The following is a 22,795-nucleotide window of genomic DNA, read 5'->3' as shown; positions in this document are numbered from 1 at the left end:
AAACATGTATTGCAGACTCTGTCAGGGAGAGGTTAAACATGTATTACAGACTGGGTCAGGGAGAGGTTAAACATGTAGGTATTACAGACTCTGTCAGGGAGAGGTTAAACATGTAGGTATTACAGACTCTGTCAGGGAGAGGTTAAACATGTAGGTATTACAGACTCTGTCAGGGAGAGGTTAAACATGTAGGTAGTACAGACTCTGTCAGGGAGAGGTTAAACATGTAGGTATTACAGACTCTGTCAGGAAGAGGTTAAACATGTAGGTATTACAGACTCTGTCAGGGAGAGGTTAAACATGTAGGTATTACAGACTCTGTCAGGGAGAGGTTAAACATGTATTACAGACTGGGTCAGGGAGAGGTTAAACATGTAGGTATTACAGACTCTGCCAGGGAGAGGTTAAACATGTAGGTATTACAGACTCTGTCAGGGAGAGGTTAAACATGTAGGTAGTACAGACTCTGTCAGGGAGAGGTTAAACATGTAGGTATTACAGACTCTGCCAGGGAGAGGTTAAACATGTAGGTATTACAGACTCTGTCAGGGAGAGGTTAAACATGTAGGTAGTACAGACTCTGTCAGGGAGAGGTTAAACATGTAGGTATTACAGACTCTGCCAGGGAGAGGTTAAACATGTAGGTATTACAGACTATGTCAGGGAGAGGTTAAACTTGTAGGTATTACAGACTCTGTCAGGGAGAGGTTAAACATGTAGGTATTACAGACTCTGTCAGGGAGAGGTTAAACATGTAGGTATTACAGACTCTGTCAGGGAGAGGTTAAACATGTATTACAGACTCTGCCAGGGAGAGGTTAAACATGTAGGTATTACAGACTCTGTCAGGGAGAGGTTAATCATGTAGGTATTACAGACTCTGTCAGGGAGAGGTTAAACATGTATTACAGACTGGGTCAGGGAGAGGTTAAACATGTAGGTATTACAGACTCTGCCAGGGAGAGGTTAAACATGTAGGTATTACAGACTCTGTCAGGGAGAGGTTAAACATGTAGGTATTACAGACTCTGTCAGGGAGAGGTTAAACATGTAGGTATTACAGACTCTGTCAGGGAGAGGTTAAACATGTATTACAGACTCTGCCAGGGAGAGGTTAAACATGTAGGTATTACAGACTCTGTCAGGGAGAGGTTAAACATGTAGGTATTACAGACTCTGTCAGGGAGAGGTTAAACATGTATTACAGACTGGGTCAGGGAGAGGTTAAACATGTAGGTATTACAGACTCTGCCAGGGAGAGGTTAAACATGTAGGTATTACAGACTCTGTCAGGGAGAGGTTAAACATGTAGGTATTACAGACTCTGTCAGAGAGAGGTTAAACGTGTAGGTATTACAGACTCTGTCAGGGAGAGGTTAAACATGTAGGTATTACAGACTCTGTCAGGGAGAGGTTAAACATGTATTGCAGACTCTGTCAGGGAGAGGTTAAACATGTATTACAGACTGGGTCAGAGAGAGGTTAAACATGTAGGTATTACAGACTCTGTCAGGGAGAGGTTAAACATGTAGGTATTACAGACTCTGTCAGGGAGAGGTTAAACATGTAGGTATTACAGACTCTGTCAGGGAGAGGTTAAACATGTAGGTAGTACAGACTATGTCAGGGAGAGGTTAAACATGTAGGTATTACAGACTCTGTCAGGAAGAGGTTAAACATGTAGGTATTACAGACTCTGTCAGGGAGAGGTTAAACATGTAGGTATTACAGACTCTGTCAGGGAGAGGTTAAACATGTATTACATACTCTGCCAGGGAGAGGTTAAACATGTAGGTATTACAGACTCTGTCAGGGAGAGGTTAAACATGTAGGTATTACAGACTCTGTCAGGGAGAGGTTAAACATGTATTACAGACTGGGTCAGGGAGAGGTTAAACATGTAGGTATTACAGACTCTGTCAGGGAGAGGTTAAACATGTAGGTATTACAGACTCTGTCAGGGAGAGGTTAAACATGTAGGTAGTACAGACTCTGTCAGGGAGAGGTTAAACATGTAGGTATTACAGACTCTGCCAGGGAGAGGTTAAACATGTAGGTATTACAGACTCTGTCAGGGAGAGGTTAAACATGTAGGTAGTACAGACTCTGTCAGGGAGAGGTTAAACATGTAGGTATTACAGACTCTGCCAGGGAGAGGTTAAACATGTAGGTATTACAGACTATGTCAGGGAGAGGTTAAACTTGTAGGTATTACAGACTCTGTCAGGGAGAGGTTAAACATGTAGGTATTACAGACTCTGCCAGGGAGAGGTTAAACATATAGGTATTACAGACTCTGTCAGGGAGAGGTTAAACATGTAGGTATTACAGACTCTGTCAGGGAGAGGTTAAACATGTATTACAGACTGGGTCAGGGGAGAGGTTAAACATGTAGGTATTACAGACTCTGCCAGGGAGAGGTTAAACATGTAGGTATTACAGACTCTGTCAGGGAGAGGTTAAACATGTAGGTATTACAGACTCTGTCAGGGAGAGGTTAAACATGTAGGTATTACAGACTCTGTCAGAGAGAGGTTAAACGTGTAGGTATTACAGACTCTGTCAGGGAGAGGTTAAACATGTAGGTATTACAGACTCTGTCAGGGAGAGGTTAAACATGTATTGCAGACTCTGTCAGGGAGAGGTTAAACATGTATTACAGACTGGGTCAGAGAGAGGTTAAACATGTAGGTATTACAGACTCTGTCAGGGAGAGGTTAAACATGTAGGTATTACAGACTCTGTCAGGGAGAGGTTAAACATGTAGGTATTACAGACTCTGTCAGGGAGAGGTTAAACATGTAGGTAGTACAGACTATGTCAGGGAGAGGTTAAACATGTAGGTATTACAGACTCTGTCAGGAAGAGGTTAAACATGTAGGTATTACAGACTCTGTCAGGGAGAGGTTAAACATGTAGGTATTACAGACTCTGTCAGGGAGAGGTTAAACATGTATTACATACTCTGCCAGGGAGAGGTTAAACATGTAGGTATTACAGACTCTGTCAGGAGAGGTTAAACATGTAGGTATTACAGACTCTGTCAGGAGAGGTTAAACATGTATTACAGACTGGGTCAGGGAGAGGTTAAACATGTAGGTATTACAGACTCTGTCAGGGAGAGGTTAAACATGTAGGTATTACAGACTCTGTCAGGGAGAGGTTAAACATGTAGGTAGTACAGACTCTGTCAGGGAGAGGTTAAACATGTAGGTATTACAGACTCTGCCAGGGAGAGGTTAAACATGTAGGTATTACAGACTCTGTCAGGGAGAGGTTAAACATGTAGGTAGTACAGACTCTGTCAGGGAGAGGTTAAACATGTAGGTATTACAGACTCTGCCAGGGAGAGGTTAAACATGTAGGTATTACAGACTATGTCAGGGAGAGGTTAAACTTGTAGGTATTACAGACTCTGTCAGGGAGAGGTTAAACATGTAGGTATTACAGACTCTGCCAGGGAGAGGTTAAACATATAGGTATTACAGACTCTGTCAGGGAGAGGTTAAACATGTAGGTATTACAGACTCTGTCAGGGAGAGGTTAAACATGTATTACAGACTGGGTCAGGGAGAGGTTAAACATGTAGGTATTACAGACTCTGCCAGGGAGAGGTTAAACATGTAGGTATTACAGACTCTGTCAGGGAGAGGTTAAACATGTAGGTATTACAGACTCTGTCAGGGAGAGGTTAAACATGTAGGTATTACAGACTCTGTCAGAGAGAGGTTAAACGTGTAGGTATTACAGACTCTGTCAGGGAGAGGTTAAACATGTAGGTATTACAGACTCTGTCAGGAGAGGTTAAACATGTATTGCAGACTCTGTCAGGAGAGGTTAAACATGTATTACAGACTGGGTCAGAGAGGTTAAACATGTAGGTATTACAGACTCTGTCAGGGAGAGGTTAAACATGTAGGTATTACAGACTCTGTCAGGGAGAGGTTAAACATGTAGGTATTACAGACTCTGTCAGGGAGAGGTTAAACATGTAGGTAGTACAGACTATGTCAGGGAGAGGTTAAACATGTAGGTATTACAGACTCTGTCAGGAAGAGGTTAAACATGTAGGTATTACAGACTCTGTCAGGGAGAGGTTAAACATATAGGTATTACAGACTCTGTCAGGGAGAGGTTAAACATGTATTACATACTCTGCCAGGGAGAGGTTAAACATGTAGGTATTACAGACTCTGTCAGGGAGAGGTTAAACATGTAGGTATTACAGACTCTGTCAGGGAGAGGTTAAACATGTATTACAGACTGGGTCAGGGAGAGGTTAAACATGTAGGTATTACAGACTCTGCCAGGGAGAGGTTAAACATGTAGGTATTACAGACTCTGTCAGGGAGAGGTTAAACATGTAGGTAGTACAGACTCTGTCAGGGAGAGGTTAAACATGTAGGTATTACAGACTCTGCCAGGGAGAGGTTAAACATGTAGGTATTACAGACTCTGTCAGGGAGAGGTTAAACATGTAGGTAGTACAGACTCTGTCAGGGAGAGGTTAAACATGTAGGTATTACAGACTCTGCCAGGGAGAGGTTAAACATGTAGGTATTACAGACTATGTCAGGGAGAGGTTAAACTTGTAGGTATTACAGACTCTGTCAGGGAGAGGTTAAACATGTAGGTATTACAGACTCTGTCAGGGAGAGGTTAAACATGTAGGTATTACAGACTCTGTCAGGGAGAGGTTAAACATGTATTACAGACTCTGCCAGGGAGAGGTTAAACATATAGGTATTACAGACTCTGTCAGGGAGAGGTTAAACATGTAGGTATTACAGACTCTGTCAGGGAGAGGTTAAACATGTATTACAGACTGGGTCAGGGAGAGGTTAAACATGTAGGTATTACAGACTCTGCCAGGGAGAGGTTAAACATGTAGGTATTACAGACTCTGTCAGGGAGAGGTTAAACATGTAGGTATTACAGACTCTGTCAGGGAGAGGTTAAACATGTAGGTATTACAGACTCTGTCAGGGAGAGGTTAAACATGTAGGTATTACAGACTCTGTCAGGGAGAGGTTAAACATGTATTACAGACTCTGCCAGGGAGAGGTTAAACATGTAGGTATTACAGACTCTGTCAGGGAGAGGTTAAACATGTAGGTATTACAGACTCTGTCAGGGAGAGGTTAAACATGTATTACAGACTGGGTCAGGGAGAGGTTAAACATGTAGGTATTACAGACTCTGCCAGGGAGAGGTTAAACATGTAGGTATTACAGACTCTGTCAGGGAGAGGTTAAACATGTAGGTATTACAGACTCTGTCAGGGAGAGGTTAAACATGTAGGTATTACAGACTCTGTCAGGGAGAGGTTAAACATGTAGGTATTACAGACTCTGTCAGGGAGAGGTTAAACATGTAGGTATTACAGACTCTGCCCGGGAGAGGTTAAACATGTAGGTATTACAGACTCTGTCAGGGAGAGGTTAAACATGTAGGTATTACAGACTCTGCCAGGGAGAGGTTAAACATGTAGGTATTACAGACTCTGCCAGGGAGAGGTTAAACATGTAGGTATTACAGACTCGGTCAGGGAGAGGTTAAACATGTAGGTATTACAGACTCTGTCAGGGAGAGGTTAAACATGTAGGTATTACAGACTCTGCCAGGGAGAGGTTAAACATGTAGGTATTACAGACTCGGCCAGGGAGAGGTTAAACATGTATGTATTACAGACTCTGCCAGGGAGAGGTTAAACATGTAGGTATTACAGACTCTGCCAGGAAGAGGTTAAACATGTAGGTATTACAGACTCTGCCAGGAAGAGGTTAAACATGTAGGTATTACAGACTCTGCCAGGGAGAGGTTAAACATGTAGCTATTACAGACTCTGCCAGGGAGAGGTTGAACATTGTAGGTATTACAGATTCGGTCAGGGAGAGGTTGAACATGTAGGTATTACAGACTCTGTCAGGGAGAGGTTAAACATGTAGGTATTACAGACTCTGTCAGGGAGAGGTTAAACATGTAGGTATTACAGACTCTGCCAGGGAGAGGTTAAACATGTAGGTATTACAGACTCTGCCAGGGAGAGGTTAAACATGTAGGTATTACAGACTCTGTCAGGGAGAGGTTAAACATGTAGGTATTACAGACTCTGCCAGGGAGAGGTTAAACATGTAGGTATTACAGACTCGGTCAGAGAGAGGTTAAACATGTAGGTATTACAGACTCTGCCAGGGAGAGGTTAAACATGTAGGTATTACAGACTCGGTCAGGGAGTGGTTAAACATGTAGGTATTACAGACTCTGTCAGGGAGAGGTTAAACATGTAGGTATTACAGACTCTGCCAGGGAGAAGTTAAACATGTAGGTATTACAGACTCTGCCAGGAAGAGGTTAAACATGTAGGTATTACAGACTCTGCCAGGAAGAGGTTAAACATGTAGGTATTACAGACTCTGCCAGGAAGAGGTTAAACATGTAGGTATTACAGACTCTGCCAGGGAGAGGTTAAACATGTAGCTATTACAGACTCTGCCAGGGAGAGGTTAAACATGTAGGTATTACAGATTCGGTCAGGGAGAGGTTGAACATGTAGGTATTACAGACTCTGCCAGGGAGAGGTTAAACATGTAGGTATTACAGACTGGGTCAGGGAGAGGTTGAACATGTCAGTGAAGACACTTGCCAGATGGTCCGCACTCTGCTCTGAGTACACATCCTGGTAATCCTTCTGGCCCTGCGGCTTTGTGAATGTTGACCTGTTTAAAGTTCTTGCTCACATCAGCTATGGAGAGCATGAGCACATGGTCGTCCGGAACAGCTGGTGCTCTTATGCATGCTTCAGCGTTGCTTGCCTCGAAGTGAGCATAAAAGGCATTTAGCTTGTCTGGTGGGCTTGCGTCACTGGGAAGCTCGCGGTTTGGTTTCCCTTTGTAGTCCATAATAAACCCTGCCACATCTGACGAGCATCAGAGCCGGTGTAGTAGGATTCAATGTATTGACACCTTGCCTGTTTGATGGTTTGTTTGAGGACATTGCAGGATTTCTTATAAGCGTCCGGATTAGTGTCCCTCTCCTTGAAAGCGGCAGCTCTAGCCTTTAGCTCGGTGTGGATGTTGCCTGTAATCCATGGCTTCTGGGTAGATTTGCCAAATGGAGGGCGAGGGAGAGCATTGTATACATCTCTGTGTGTGGAATAAAGGTGATCTAGAGGTTTTTTTCCTCTGGTGTCACATGTGACATGCTGGTAGATGTTTGCCTGCATTAAAGTCCTCGGCCACTAGGAGCGCCGCTTCTGGATTAACATTTTCTTGTTTGCAAATGGCCTTTTACAGCTCGTTGAGTTCGGTTTTAGTGCCAGCATCGGTTTGTGGTGGAAAATAAACGGCTACGAGTAATATAGATGAGAACTCTCTTGGTAGATAGTGTGGTCTACAGCTTATCATGTGGTATTCAACCTCAGGCGAGCAATACCTCAAGACTTCTTTAATATTAGACATCGCGCACCAGCAGTTATTGACAAATAGACACACAACCCCGCCCCTCGTCTTACCAGACGTAGCTGCTCTGTCCTGCTGAAACACGTTGAAGCCAGCCAACTCTATATTATCTGTGTCGTCGTTCAGCCAAGTCTCAGTGAAACATAAGATATTAGAGTTTTGAATGTCCCATTGGTAGGATAGTCTCAATCATAGATCGTCCAGTTAGTTTTCCAGTGTTTACACGTTGGCCAATAATACAGAGGGTAGTGGTGGTTTAGTTACTCGTCGGTGAATTCATACCAGGCACTCTGCCCTTCTCCCCCTTTTTCTCTGTCTTTTCTTGGGCCTTGTCTTGACAAAGCAGTTTAACCTTCGTGTCGGACTCATTAAAGAAATAATCTTCGTCCAGTTTGAGGTGAGTAATCGCTGTTCTGATGTCCAGATGTTATTTTCGGTCATAAGAGACGGTAGCAGCAATATTATGTACAAAATTAGTTACAAACAATGCAAAAAGAATAAATAAAACAGCACAGTTGGTTAGGAGCCCGTAAAAGGGCAGCCTCCCCTCTGGCGCCATTATAATCTCAATTAACTTATTTATGAAGCCAGTGACTGAGGTAGTAAACTCCTCATTGCCAGCGGATGAATCCCGCAACATATTCCAGTCTGTGCTAGTGAAACAGTCTTATAGCTTAGCATCCGTGTCATCGGACCACTTATAATATCTAATATAACCCCTCTTTTTACGCTACTGCTACTCTCTGTTCGTCATATATGCAGTCACTTTTACCATACCTACATGAACATACTACCTCAATAATCCTGACTAACCAGTGTCTGTATATAACCTTGCTACTCTTATTTTCAAATGTCTTTTTACTGTTGTTTTATTTCTTTACTTACCTACACACACACACACACACACACACACACACACACACACACATACTTTTTTTTTCTCTGCACTATTGGTTAGAGCCTGCAAGCAAATATTTCACTGTACACCTGTTGTATTCGGCGCACGTGACAAATAAACTTTGATTTGATTTATAATAATAATAATATATGCCATTTAGCAGACACTTTTATCCAATGCGACTTACAGTCATGCATATGCAAGCACCATGCTCTACCACCTGAGGAGCGCCTCCGTATTGAGCATGTCACTGGTACTTCCTTATTGACTTTTTGCTTGTAAGCAGGAATGAGGAGGATTGAGTTATGGTCAGATTTGCCAAATGGAGGGCGGGGCGGACATTTTTATTGCGTATTTGTGCGGAGTAAAGGTGAGCTAGAGTTTTTTAGCCTCTAGTTGCACAGGTGACATGCTGGTAGAATAGTTTTTCTGCGTTATATTCACCGGCCACTAGGAGCTGCCTCTGGGTGACCATTTTCTTGTTTGCAGTTCGTTGAGTGTGGTCTTAGTGCCAGCATTGGTTTGTGGTGGTAAATAGACAGCTACGAAAAATATAGATGAAAACTCTCTTGTTAAATAGTGTGGTCGACAGTTTATCATGAGGTGTTCTAACTCAGGCAAACAGAACTTAGAGACTTCCTTCATATAAGAGATTGCGCTCAAGTTCTTGTTAACAAAGAGACACAAACCATGTGGCCATGTCAGTTTACAATCTAGGGTTACACCAATATATACTGTGTTACAACAAATATACTGTGTTTACACACACTCTCATACACACACCTTGAAACATACGCTAGTCTATGCCACTGCAGCACAAAAAAGAAATGAGCCTCTGATCATCACTCTTCTCCTATCCCCATCGGTGTGTGTCAGAGATAATAGTGCCCTCCAGCACACACACACGCAAGCAAGCGCAAGAAAGTGCAAGCACGCGCAAGCACTAGCGTGCACACAGAAACACACACACACATACGCACACACACAGACACACACACACTCACAGCATGGAGCTTGATTCTAGCTGTAGGTTATCAGTCCTTCAGCGGTCACTGTGAGCTATAGCTCCTCTGGTTTACACAGACATGTATTTTTTCTCTGAGAGCAGCCGCTTAACATACACACACACACTCACACACACACACACACTGCTCCAGACACACTACTCCAAAGTGTCATGCACTTATAAATCTGTGTGAGCCGTTTATGTACAAGACTGCTGAATGATATTGACCTGAGTAGCTGCATATATCAACTCTTACTGTATGTGTGCATGTGTGTGTGTGTGTTTATGGTGTGTGTGTGTCTTAATATGAGTTACAGTGCATCATTATTCATAACTCTCCCTCCCTAGGTATCGTGTGGTTGTGCCCTACCCCCCTCAGAGCGAGGCAGAGATCGAGCTGAGAGAGGGAGATGTGGTGTTTGTTCATAAGAAGAGAGAAGATGGCTGGTACAAAGGCACTCTGCAGAGGACTGGACGCACTGGGCTCTTCCCCGGCAGCTTTGTAGAAATCTTCTGAACAGGATCGCTACACACACACACACACACACACACACACACACACACACACACACACACACACACACACACACACAGAGCATACAGTTGAAGTCGGAAGTTTACATACACTTAGGTTGTTTACATACACTTAACTTGTTTTTGAAGCACTCCACAAATTTCTTGTTAACAAACTATAGTCTGTTGTGTCATTTACAAAGTAGATGTCCTATGTCATTTTTCCAACAATTGTTTACAGACAGATTAATTTCACTTATAATTCACTGTATCACAATTCCAGTGGGTCAGAAGTTTACATACACTACGTTGACTTTGCCTTTAAACAGCTAGGACAATTCCAGAAAATGATGTCATGGCCGTTAGAAGCTTCTGATGGGCTAATTGACATAATTTGAGTCAATTGGAGGTGTACCTGAATGTATTTCAAGGCCTACCTTCAAACTCAGTGCCTCTTTGCTTGACATCATGGGAAAATCAACAAAAATCAGCCAAGACCTCAGAAAATTGTAGACCTCCACAAGTCTGGTTGATCCTTGGGAGCAATTTCCAAATGTCTGAAGGTACCACGTTCATCTGTACAAACAATAGTACGCAAGTATAAACACCATGGGACCACGCAGACGTCATACCACTCAGGAAGGAGACACATTCTGTCTCCTAGAGATGAACGCACTTTGGTGCGAAAAGTGCAAATCAATCCCAGAACAACAGCAAAGGACCTTGTGAAGGAGGAAACATGTACAAAAGTATCTATATCCACAGTAAAACGAGTCCTATATCAACATGACCTGAAAGGCCGCTCAGCAAGGAAAAGCCACTGCTCCAAAACCACCATAAAAAAGCCAGACTACCGTTTGCAACTGTACATGGGGACAAAGATCGTACTTTTTGGAGAAATGTCCTCTGGTCTGATGAAACAAAAATAGAACTGTTTGGCCATAATGACCATCGTTATGTTTGGAGGAAAAAGGAGGATGCTTGCAAGCAGTGGAACACCATCCCAACCGTGAAGCACGGTGATGGCAGCATCATGTTGTGGGGGTGCTTTGCTGCAGGAGGGACTGGTGCACTTCACAAAATAGATGGCAACATTTCAAGACATCAGTCAGGAAGTTAAAGCTTGGTCGCAAATGGGTCTTCCAAATGGACAATGACCCCAAGCATACTTCCAAATTTGTGGCAAAATGGTTTAAGGACAACAAAGTCAAGGTATTGAAGTGGCCATCACAAAGCCCTGACCTCAATCCTATAGAAAATATGTGGGCAGAACTGATAAAGCGTGTGCGAGCAAGGAGGCCTACAAACCTGACTCAGTTACACCAGCTCTGTCAGGAGGAATGGGACAAAATTCATCCAAGTTATTGTGGGAAGCTTGTGGAAGGCTACCCGCAACGTTTGACCCAAGTTAAACAATTTAAAGGCAATGCTACCAAATAGTAATTGAGTGTATGTAAACTTCTGACCCACTGGGAATGTGATGAAAGAAATAAAAGCTGAAATAAATCATTCTCTCCACTATTATTCTGACATTTCACATTCTTAATATGAAGTGGTGATCTAATTGACCTAAGACAGGGATTTTGTACTAGGATTAAATGTCAGGGATTGTGAAAAACTGAGTTTAAATGTATTTGGCTAAGGTGTATGTAAACTTCTGACATCAACTGTATGTTTTACTATCCTTGTGGGGACCTAAAATTGATTTCCATTCAAAATCCTACTTTCCCTAAACCTATTTTCCCTAACCCTAACACTAAACCTAAACCTAACCCTTACCCTAACCTTAACCCCTAACCCTAACCCTGATTGTAACCCTAACCCTAAACTTAACCTCTACGCCTAAAATAGCCTTTGTCTTCGTACGGACCTGGGAAATGTCCCCATGGGGGATCATTTTCCTTTTTTACTATCCTTGTGAGGATTTCCGGTACCCACAAGGATAGTAATACCCACACACACATAACACAACACACACCGCCACCCCAGCTCCAACCAGCCTCAAAGGAGCAGGGGCCTTTATCCACGCAGGCACTCCCAGGACAGCTATGGGAAGGGTCCTTCATCAACCTCATCAATGACTTATGATGTTGACATCATCAGGCGGTGCATAGTATTTTTCTACTGCTTCAATGTGTATATGCTCTAAACATGAGTGTCCATATGAATGTGTGGTATGGCTAGAGACAGGCCGGACTGGTTACAGAAGCACCTAAAGACCCTGGCTTACCTTATACTTGTTCCTTCTGGTCGGTGTGTGTGTGTCTGTGTGTGTATGTGTGTGTTTATGTGTGTTTATGTGTGTGTGTGCGCGTGTGCGTGTGAGTGCATGCGCGTGTGACCAGCAGTGGTTAATACCAGCCATGTGGCAGCTCAACAACGGGACAGAAAGCACACCAATGGTCTCAAATGGTCTTAAACATACCTCACGTCTGGCAAGCTACATCAAACCTCCTATTTCACTGGCGAAGCACACAACAGTACTCCTCTTTCATTGGCTAAGCACACAATGGTGGTCCTTTTTTATTGGCTAAGCACACAACAGTACTCCTCTTTCATTGGCTAAGCACACAATGGTGGTCCTTTTTTATTGGCTAAGCACACAGCAGTATTCCTCTCTCATTGGTTAAGCACACAACAGTGGTCCACTCCTATCTATGCACACAACGACTGTTTCATTGACTCAGCAAAAAACAGCTGTTCAACAACAGAAGTAGGATCAACTGGTTTAGAAGAGTAAAGCAGATAAGTCTACAGGTCAGGAAGACATAGTGAAACAGAAGCACACAGAGTTAGGAAGGCCAGAACAAGTTGGCTACAGCACAGATGAGACTAGATCTACAATAGACAGACAGCACACTCCGTCTCAGCACAAAGCACACCCTTGTGTGAGACCATCTGGTTCTGATTCGAGTAGCAGCAGCCGGGGAGTCTGGGTAATCCCCGAGTTGGGTGACAGACAGATGACTTTAAACACCCAAAGATTCAGATTAGATTAGAGTCTTTCCATCAAGCCCTGATACAGACACACACATACACACCAACACACACACTGTGATGTGAAAGGACTGGATGGGTCCCAGTCCCTCCCCTCCTACTCCTCCCCCTCAGAGAGAGAATAGAGTGAAACCCGGTCCAGAAGCAACCCTTAGCCCCAGATGAACCAGCTGTAACCCTGTTTCTACTGAACCCAAAATGCCAGCCTGTTTGTCTGTTTCTACTATTTGTCTGTGGATCTAAATCACCTCCTTGTTGGAGATGCAGCACTTCCACATGATTCAGTCACCACACAGCACCCATCTTGCTATTCCTGCTCCCCAGTGTTCCCATGAGTCAGTGTGTTCAGGTCAACTGTCTTTCTGGTTTGTCTGACAAGACTTTACAGATTGTCTGGTGTGAGTACTGTACCACTGACAATACTTTACAGATTGTCTGGTGTGAGTGCTGTACCACTGACAAGACTTTACAGATTGTCTGGTGTGAGTACTGTACCACTGACAAGACTTTACAGATTGTCTGGTGTGAGTACTGTACCACTGACAAGACTTTACAGATTGTCTGGTGTGAGTACTGTACCACTGACAAGACCTTACAGATTGTCTGGTGTGAGTACTGTACCACTGACAAGACTTTACAGATTGTCTGGTGTGAGTACTGTACCACTGACAAGACTTTACAGATTGTCTGGTGTGAGTGCTGTACCACTGACAAGACTTTACAGATTGTCTGGTGTGAGTGCTGTACCACTGACAAGACTTTACAGATTGTCTGGTGTGAGTACTGTACCACTGACAAGACTTTACAGATTGTCTGGTGTGAGTACTGTACCACTGACAAGACTTTACAGATTGTCTGGTGTGAGTGCTGTACCACTGACAATACTTTACAGATTGTCTGGTGTGAGTGCTGTACCACTGACAAGACTTTACAGATTGTCTGGTGTGAGTGCTGTACCACTGACAAGACTTTACAGATTGTCTGGTGTGAGTGCTGTACCACTGACAAGACTTTACAGATTGTCTGGTGTGAGTGCTGTACCACTGACAAGACTTTACAGATTGTCTGGTGTGAGTGCTGTACCACTGACAAGACTTTACAGATTGTCTGGTGTGAGTGCTGTACCACTGACAAGACTTTACAGATTGTCTGGTGTGAGTACTGTACCACTGACAAGACTTTACAGATTGTCTGGTGTGAGTGCTGTACCACTGACAAGACTTTACAGATTGTCTGGTGTGAGTACTGTACCACTGACAAGACTTTACAGATTGTCTGGTGTGAGTACTGTACCACTGACTTCTCATGCTGAATCTAATGCTGTCTAACTATGAGAGAAGTGTTACAAGAGAAGTGTTACATTACTTCAACAGAAAATAAAGAATATATATATATATATATATTTATACAGTACCAGTCAAAAGTTTGGGCACACCTACTCATTCCAGGGTTTTTCTTTATTTGGACTATGTTCTACATTGTAGCATAATAGTGAAGACATCAAAACTATGAAATAACACATATGGAATCATGTAGTAAGCAAAAAGGTGTTAAACAAATCAAAATATATGTTATATTTTACATTCTTCAGAGTAGCCACCCTTTGCCTTGATGACAGCTTTGCACACTCTTGGCATTCTCTCAACCAGCTTCAACTGGAATGCTTTTCCAACAGTCTTGAAGGAGTTCCCACTTGTTGCTGAGCACTTGTTGGTTTGTTTTCCTTCACTCTGCGGTCCATCTCGTCCCAAAACATCTCAATTGGGTTGAGGTCGGGTGATTGTGGAGGCAAGGTCATCTGATGCAGCACTCCATCACTCTCCTTCTTGGTCAAATAGCCCTTACACAGCCTAGAGGTGTGTTGGGTCATTGTCCTGTTGAAAAACAAACGATAGTCCCACTAAGCACAAAACAGATGGGGTGGCGTATCGCTGCAGAATGCTGTGGTAGCCATGCTGGTTGAGTGTGCCTTCAATTCAAAATAAATCACCAACAGTGTCACCAGCAAAGCATCCCATCACACCTCCTCCATGCTTCATGGTGGGAACCACACATGTGGAGATCAGCAGTCTCCTATGAACAGTTGATGTTGAGATGTGTCTGTTACTTGAATTCTGTGGAGAATTTATTTGGGCTGCAATTTCTGAGGCTGGTAACTCGAATGAACTTATCCTTTGCAGCAGAGGTAACTTTGGGTCTTCCTTTCCTGTGGCGGTCCTCATGAGAGACAGTTTCGTCATAGCTCTTGGCGGTTTCTGAAACTACACTTGAAGAAATTTTCAAAGTTCTTGAAATGTTTCCAAATTAACTGACCTTCACGTCTTAAAAGTATTGATAGACTATTGTTTATCTTTGCTTATCTGAGCTGTTCTTGCCATAATATAGACTTAGTCTTTTACCAAATTGGGCTATTTTCTGTATACCTGTATCTTGTCACAACACAATGCATTAAGAAGGAAAACATTTCCACAAATGAACTTTTAACAAGGCACACCTGTTAATTGAAATGCATTCCAGGTGACATGATTCTGGTTGAGAGAATGCTATGAGTGTGCAAAGCTGTCATCAAGGCAAAGAGTGGCTACTTTGAAGAATGTGAAATATAAAATATATTTTGATTTGTTTAACACTTTTATGGTTACTACATTATTCCATATGTGTTATTTCATAGTTTTGATGTCTTCACTATTATTATACAATGTAGAAAATAGTAAAAAATCAAGAAAAACCCTTGAATGAGTAGCTGTGTCCAAACTTTTGACTGATACTGTATATTGTCCAGATTATTTATATTTCGTGGGTGCCAGAGTTGCCCTCCGCTGGTGACCAGCATTCTACCATGTGATCATGTGATCATTAAACATTGTCTCGTAATGATGACCTCGTGGTTTGGTTTGGTTTTTCATGTCAAGTGCATTTTTGCAATAAATGCCTTTGTTTTAATACAACCTGTCTCGCCTCGTGCCTGTTGACAAACATGCTATCTCACTACTGCCTCCTCTCCATCACTTCCTTCCTCCCTCTCTCTGTCCCGGTGGAGGTGGGTGACAGCAAGGCTGTCAGGAATAATCACCTCACACCTATTTGCATTTAGAGTGAAGCTAAGGCCTGGCTGACACACATGCTATATAGGTGGAGAGGTGTGTGTGTGTGTGTTTGACACTGTGTGTGTGTGTGTCATCACAGGGTAGAGAGGTGTGTGTGTGTGACACTGTGTGTGTGTGTGTGTGTGTGTGTGTGTGTGTGTGTGTGTCATCACAGGGTAGTTAGGTGTGTGTGTGACACTGTGTGTGTGTGTGTCATCACAGGGTAGAGAGGTGTGTGTGTGACACTGTGTGTGTGTCATCACAGGGTAGAGAGGTGTGTGTGTGTTTGACACTGTGTGTGTGTGTGTGTCATCACAGGGTAGAGAGGTGTGTGTGTGTGTGTGTGTGTGTTTGACAGTGTGTGTGTGTCATCACAGGGTAGAGAGGTGTGTGTGTTTAGGAAACTGGGCTGTAAGGACACTGATCACCATTCTAGTCAACCCTTCTCTGATGCCAACAGCACTTCTACATGCCAGGTTCTGTGTTGGTGTGTTTCTATTCAGGATACAGGTCACCCCAACCCAGATATCCCATCCTCCTCAACAAGGTCAACCCAGCCCACGACCCACTCCAACCCACTACCCACGCACATGCTTCATCCACTGTTTCCACGCATACACACACAAACACCCCTGGTCCGGCACAAGACAGGTTTGACCTCGTTCAGTCCCTCACCAAGCCTAAAACCTCTATATACAAACAAACACGCACAGCTCAGCTGCTGCAGATACTGTATTTATGTAGATTCCACAGCATCAACTGGCCACATTCCAGATCTGTGTGTGTGGCAGTCAGCCAGGCAGCACAGCAGGGTGTCAGGAGAAGGTGAGAAGGGCATAGAGCTTCATGAAGAGAACACTGAAGATCATAGATCATCTCAGTAGGGCAGTAAACACCCTTTAAATAGTCTACAGACCACTAGAAACATAGCTGAAAAGAATAAAGCATACATTTTTGAGAGGTTGGTGAGAGATTGATGAAAATATCTAGACTTCTTTGTTGATATTCTGAGTGTTCTATTGGTCGTTATTTAATATATAAATTATATAATGAGGATGAGAAATAATTTTGAACGAGAAATGTGTCATAGTGCATGGCAGTTTCTCTCTATAGTTTAAAGCAGTTGTTTCGCGCCCTCTAGTGTCTCAGTACTACACTGCAACCACAAATATTTCCATGAGGACAATGGCCAGGGCCACGTTCATTTGCCAAACGTTGCAGATAGAAATGCCAACAGAAATGCCAAATTAATAGAGAAGAAATGATTCCTTGTCGGAGAAGCATGTTTGTTCAAGCTACATTACATAGTTATATCTGAACATTCCAAAGCAGAGGAAATGTAGAAAAATATCTAATTATTATGATTATGATTATTATTATTATTGATCAGCATAACAATAACACAATATTTTAGTTGTCCGTGTTTATTATGATTTTAATGGCAAAGCAACATTTTAAAATCCAAATATGAGGTAACCTCTCCTTTGGCAATGTTAACACATGTTTCCCATGCCAATAAAGCCCCTTGAATTGAATTAAATATATGGCCAATATCTCACGGCTAAGGGCTGTTCTTAGGCACGGCGCAAGCAATAATTCGATTTTCATAATAGCAAGCAAGCTAGGACTGTTCTTGGAAGAACCTTTTGGGGGCATTTTTCGGTGTCAAGAACCCCAAGGTTCTTCAAGGAACTTTGAGGATCTTAGAAGAACCCTTGTTGAACCCCTATTTTTTTAACTCTAAAATTCACATAAATAAAACGCAATTTTAGGCTACATTTCGGGAATTTTTCACTTTCTTTGTGAACAGCAGCGGTTTGTATGATTGTATATAACGTTGCATTTACATAAATGATTGGTAACCCCTTCTTTAAACACAATGGTATCATCCAAATGAAAACCTCCCACAGCTACCATGGTGGCTCTATCACGGATGGGACCCCTGTTAATTTCAAACAGAACTTTGGATCCAAAATGGCCAAACAAGTATGCCAGTTTCACTGATCTGTAATCACGTTGCTATGGGAGGGGATGATGTTTTGATGCTACTGCGACCCCTGTCTGTCACACACGGTTTGTCTCTCGGAGGAGAGAATCGGAGAGTAGGGATTAGGATGATGGTGATAATGAATATGCTGTTATCGGCGTACTTCAGAGACCTGTCAGTGATGCACGGATGAAACGATGCAACGTGGGAAAGAAACATTTTAAATCGTTATTATTGTGTTGGCTATTTCCACAATTTCTTCTAAATGGCGACCGAATGCACAGAACAAGCCGTCCTGGAGTTCCTAACGGAGAGAGGAGGGTTGGTCAGACATATGGACCTGATTGATCATTTTGAATCCGTGTGGAAAAGTGATGCGTCAAAGAAAACACTGTTCAATGAAAGGTTGAACCGTCACGTTGACAGCGTTGCTTTCATAAAACTGGAGGATGGAGTGAAATTCGTGTGTTTGAAGGAAAACAGCACAAGCTCGGTGAAGCACACAGACCCTGGCAACGATGGAGAGAGTAACGGCAACGGGGTGTGTGGTAGGGACCGCCCACTATCTGAATCTGGAGAACGGGATGGGAGCAGCAATGTCAGCGGAGATGGAAACGGACATTCTAGTGATAAATGTGATTCACCTGAAAAAGACTCAAATGCACCCGAAGCCCTATCTTGGCTTGATAATAGCATGGAATCAAACGGTAATCTTCATCATGCATGCTGCCTAGAGGAAGGTAAAGTTAGTGATGTTACCTCAGGTGGAGTCACAGAGGTGAAGCTTAGAGAAGTTAGTGATGATACCTTCTCAGGTGGAGATGTGAAGCTAAGAGACAGGAGGAGGAGAGAGTCAGCTCCAGCACTGGGGACAGACTCAAATGTGTTGGCTGGACAGGTGCAGGTGAGGGGAAGTAGGAGGACCTCCCGGGGCTCCCAGAAGGCTCTGCTGACCAGCGCTCTGTCAGAGGACGGTGGGTGGGAGGGACTGGATGGAGACTGGAACACCCCCAAGAGCAGCCGCAGGAACTTCATAGAGCTGATGATGAGCAGTTCCCCACAGGTAGACTACTCACACTTTTATTTTATTCTATTGTATGTACAGATTTTCCACACTGGTTCTGGTCTAAGGTTGTTTAGGCTGCCATTTCTGAGATGTAGCCTACTAATTGTTCCTTTCTGTCTTTGCCTGTCTCCAGGTACGTCGGTCTCTGATCAACCGCGGCTCTCGTCTCAGAGACTCTGTCAGGAGCGATGGTGACTCCACCTCTCTCCTGTCGTCTGCAGACGGGGACTGTGTCTCAGTGGCCCTGGACCCCCTGGAGCATGAGTGGATGCTGTGTGCCTCGGACGGCCAGTGGGACAGTCTGTATCCGCTGCTAATCCTGGACCCCAGCCTGCTGACCAAGAGGGACTTTGTGACGGGCTTCTCCTGCCTCCACTGGGCTGCCAAGCAGGGCAATGAGGAGCTGTTGACACAGCTACTGGAGCATGCCAAGCAGAACAATGTCCCTGTGGATGTTAATGTACGCTCTAGTGCTGGGTACACTCCCCTTCACCTGGCTGCTATGCATGGACACACACAGGTAGGTGCTCTCCTCCTGCCCTGCCCTCCACCCTGCCCTGCCCTGTCCACTGATATTGTTTTCTATGGAGTGCTTGTTAGGTGGTTTAAATCAAGTTTTCTGTGCTGTGATTGTCAGGTGGTGCATGTGCTGGTAGACCAGTGGTCTGTAGACCCAGAGGCCAGAGACTACAGCGGGAGGAGAGCTGGCCAGTACCTTCCCCCTGGAGCCCCCTCTACTGCAGCCCTGGAGCCAGGGGTGGGACCAGCCCTGTAGGAGGAGGAGAATCAGACACGGAGAACGCAGACAGTGGGGCACAAGGGCGGTGGAGATTACCCAGAGTTCTCCAGTCCAACCTGAACCCACTGAGGCTGCTGAACGGATCAGGGGAGGGGGGAGAGGTGAGGGGAGGGGGGGCAGGAAGGAGCAAGGCTGTTCAGAGGAAGTCATCTCTGAGTCGGATCAACGCACGGCTCCACCGGGGACGCCATAAGACCCAGATCATCCACAGCACCTCCTTCAGAGGGACGGGGGAGGGAGTGGAGGAGGGAGAAAGGGGGGAGACCAGCCCAACCAGCCCCCTCAAAGGCAGACCAATTTCCAATCTGTTTGGATAAGTCACTGCAGTGTTAGAATCGCACATGCAGTAACAGATCAAAAGCGGCCCTAATAACCAGCCTACTGATTATGATACCATTACGACATGGGATCTAGTACTAAGGGCCCAGTTTCCACCCAACACATATTACATTTAGTCCTGGACTAAAAAACATGAGTATGCTTTTCCATTCAGGTGTAGGCTTAAACTGGGTCTGGGAACTGTAGGCCTACTTTCAACTTTAGATTTGGCACCGTTTACTAGTCACTGGGAAATTAATCCCAGAACTAAAATATTGCGTAATTTGGTCAGATGCTCATACCGTTTATGTTTCTGTAATCTGTCCACAAGAGATTACTGAGAAATAGATCTGGGATCATTTTACTGTACGAAAAATGTTCACTCAATAGATCTGAATCCTGTGGGGATTTAAGGTGCTGCTTACAGTAATTACCTCTACATAATTCTTTAATATATTTAACATAATTATTTAACTTCTACAATTATTATAAAGACAAGTCAAAATAACCACTGAACACCTTCAACACGAATCTCGATGTAACTGCACATGTCACTTTGGAGGTTTAACCAGAATGAAATAGGTGAGTCTATAACCTATTGATTGTATAGATGTTTTACCAGCAGTAAAGTTAGAAAAACTCTGCACATTTTAAGTTACATTCGCTAGACTGTGAATGGTCTATTCCTGAAATGTTCAGGAATAGAAAAAGAAAGGGTCAGAACTCCTAGAATTGAGATGGGGGGAAAAAGGAGTCCCCATGTCAAAAAGAAAGGGTCAGAACTCCTAGAATTGAGATGGGGGAAAAAGGAGTCCCCATGTAAAAAAGAAAGAAAACGTAATCACTTGGTTTTCTTTACAGCAGATCAAATCCATATAGGCAGAACTGTAGCCAATGAGTAGGACATACTGTACATCTATGGCCCATTCCACAGTCCCTGCTCTACAAACAGTCATTCATTCAATCACGTTTTTTACTTGTTCATGAATTTACCATAGAATAAATACATGTTTTCATTCTGTGGAACAAATGTCCCTGAATATTTTTACCTATATTTTCTCACAATAAATGACTGTTAATATTTCAAATGTTTTTGGACATACCCTCAAATTCTCCAGCATGATCATCGTAGTGTTGAGCTGAAGTTCCTCACTCATATGTTGCAGTTTAGATGTCGTCATTGTCTTTGTATACTATAGATAAATACTGCATATTGTACAGACCAGTCTGACTGCTGGGAACCTGATGTCACTTTTCCTAATGTTGGATGAATGCAAAGATGCTGTGCACTGCCTGTCTGTCTGTGTCTGTCTATGTGTTTTCTTGGTCTGTCTGTCTGTCTGTCTGTCTGTCTGTCTGTCTGTCTGTCTGTCTGTCTGTCTGTCTGTCTGTCTGTCTGTCTGATATTGTCTGATTCCTCTCCAGTTTTGAGCCATTGTATATGTATTATACACTTGAATGTTTCTCCTCTCTTCCCAGATTCCTTTCATAGTGCCCCTTCTTTTCACTTTGAATCTTATTGCGGAAATAAAGCAATAACTGTTTTCATACATCTGACGCCTGTGTGTTTTTGTAGTCAAAGCAGAAGTATACAATTACTTTACACAGAGGTATTGCTATAGATATTGAATGTCTATACGAGACTAATGCTGAAATGTAATGATAGGTCTGCTGTGGTGTGGTTGAATTATTGATGCTCTTTGATTGGCTATAAACAGTTGAGGTTAATCTAGTATGCATTACTCTGCAGGTGTACAGGCTGTTAGATGGAGCTGCTATGCACCTGTTACTGTTCACAGTCAACTCCCAGTCAGCACCTGTTGTGTTCATGATGTGTGCTCTGCTCTCCTCTTTCCTCTCCTCCCTCATCTCTCATATCCTCCCTCATTTCTCCTCTCATCCCTAATCAGTGCTTGACTTGAAATAGGTTACGGTACTCATTTTGTGTGTTGGTACTGTTTATATTTAGGTGTAAGAGCTCCACAATACTTTTGAGCTAATATTCTATAAGAGGAACAGGAGCTCAAGCAGTAGAACATTTGAGGTGCCCAAGTCAAGCGCTGTCCCTAATCTGTACTGAAGGGAGTTTAGTACTGAGTTGCCCCCGCAAAGAAGTTGACCAATTTCTCTTGTAAAAAAAATGACTGAAGTTCAGTTTATCTGTGATGATGACAGAGCAGGGTGCACAGCAGAACAGAACCGGGTGAGTGCTGCCAGGGCCTCATGGCTGCTTGCCTGACCTACATAAACACTGAGGGGAATAATGCCTATTATGTAAATTCCTCCACATCTTTTCAGGGAAACTGTGCCAACTTTACTGCCCGGGGCTCTAGCTCTCTATAGCACCGCTGAATCAATGAGAGGGATGAGAGAGGGAGGAAAGAGAGAGCGGGTGCTGCTCACTGTACTTCACTCTATTGGGGTGCTCACTCTACTTCCCCTACTCTCATGCCTACTCCAGCCGTAGGTTTCCATTTGCAGAAATCTTAGAAAGACGAAAGGAAAAGTCTATTTGCCAATATTTTGTCAAAATGTAATCATAACGTTTGCTGCTCTCTAGTGGATACTTTTGATACCATTTTTTGTTGTTGACAATTTGCAATTTATCCGTGCACGATTTTGTATTTAAAAAAATATGAAGAAATGTCATATGTTACATATTCAA

The 22,795-nt window shown here is 43.4% G+C and overlaps 1 protein-coding gene and 1 pseudogene across 1 annotated transcript in view; both read left to right on the top strand.

Annotated features, from left to right (window-relative positions):
• The window catches only part of LOC115111716 (E3 ubiquitin-protein ligase SH3RF3), a 49,137-nt gene extending 39,256 nt beyond the window's left edge, over positions 1-9,881 (top strand). Inside the window, exon 11 of the mRNA XM_065005729.1 lies at positions 9,713-9,881. Within this exon, the coding sequence (XP_064861801.1) occupies positions 9,713-9,881 (169 nt within the window). The remainder of the gene's footprint in view (positions 1-9,712) is intronic.
• Positions 9,882-18,047: 8,166 nt separating this feature from the next.
• LOC115115827 (ankyrin repeat domain-containing protein SOWAHC-like) lies at positions 18,048-21,646 on the top strand (annotated as a pseudogene).
• Positions 21,647-22,795: the final 1,149 nt, after the last annotated feature.

The sequence above is a fragment of the Oncorhynchus nerka genome, linkage group LG3 (genome assembly GCF_034236695.1).
Source record: "Oncorhynchus nerka isolate Pitt River linkage group LG3, Oner_Uvic_2.0, whole genome shotgun sequence".
NCBI lineage: Eukaryota > Metazoa > Chordata > Actinopteri > Salmoniformes > Salmonidae > Oncorhynchus > Oncorhynchus nerka.
This window is presented reverse-complemented; position numbering and strand designations above follow the sequence as displayed.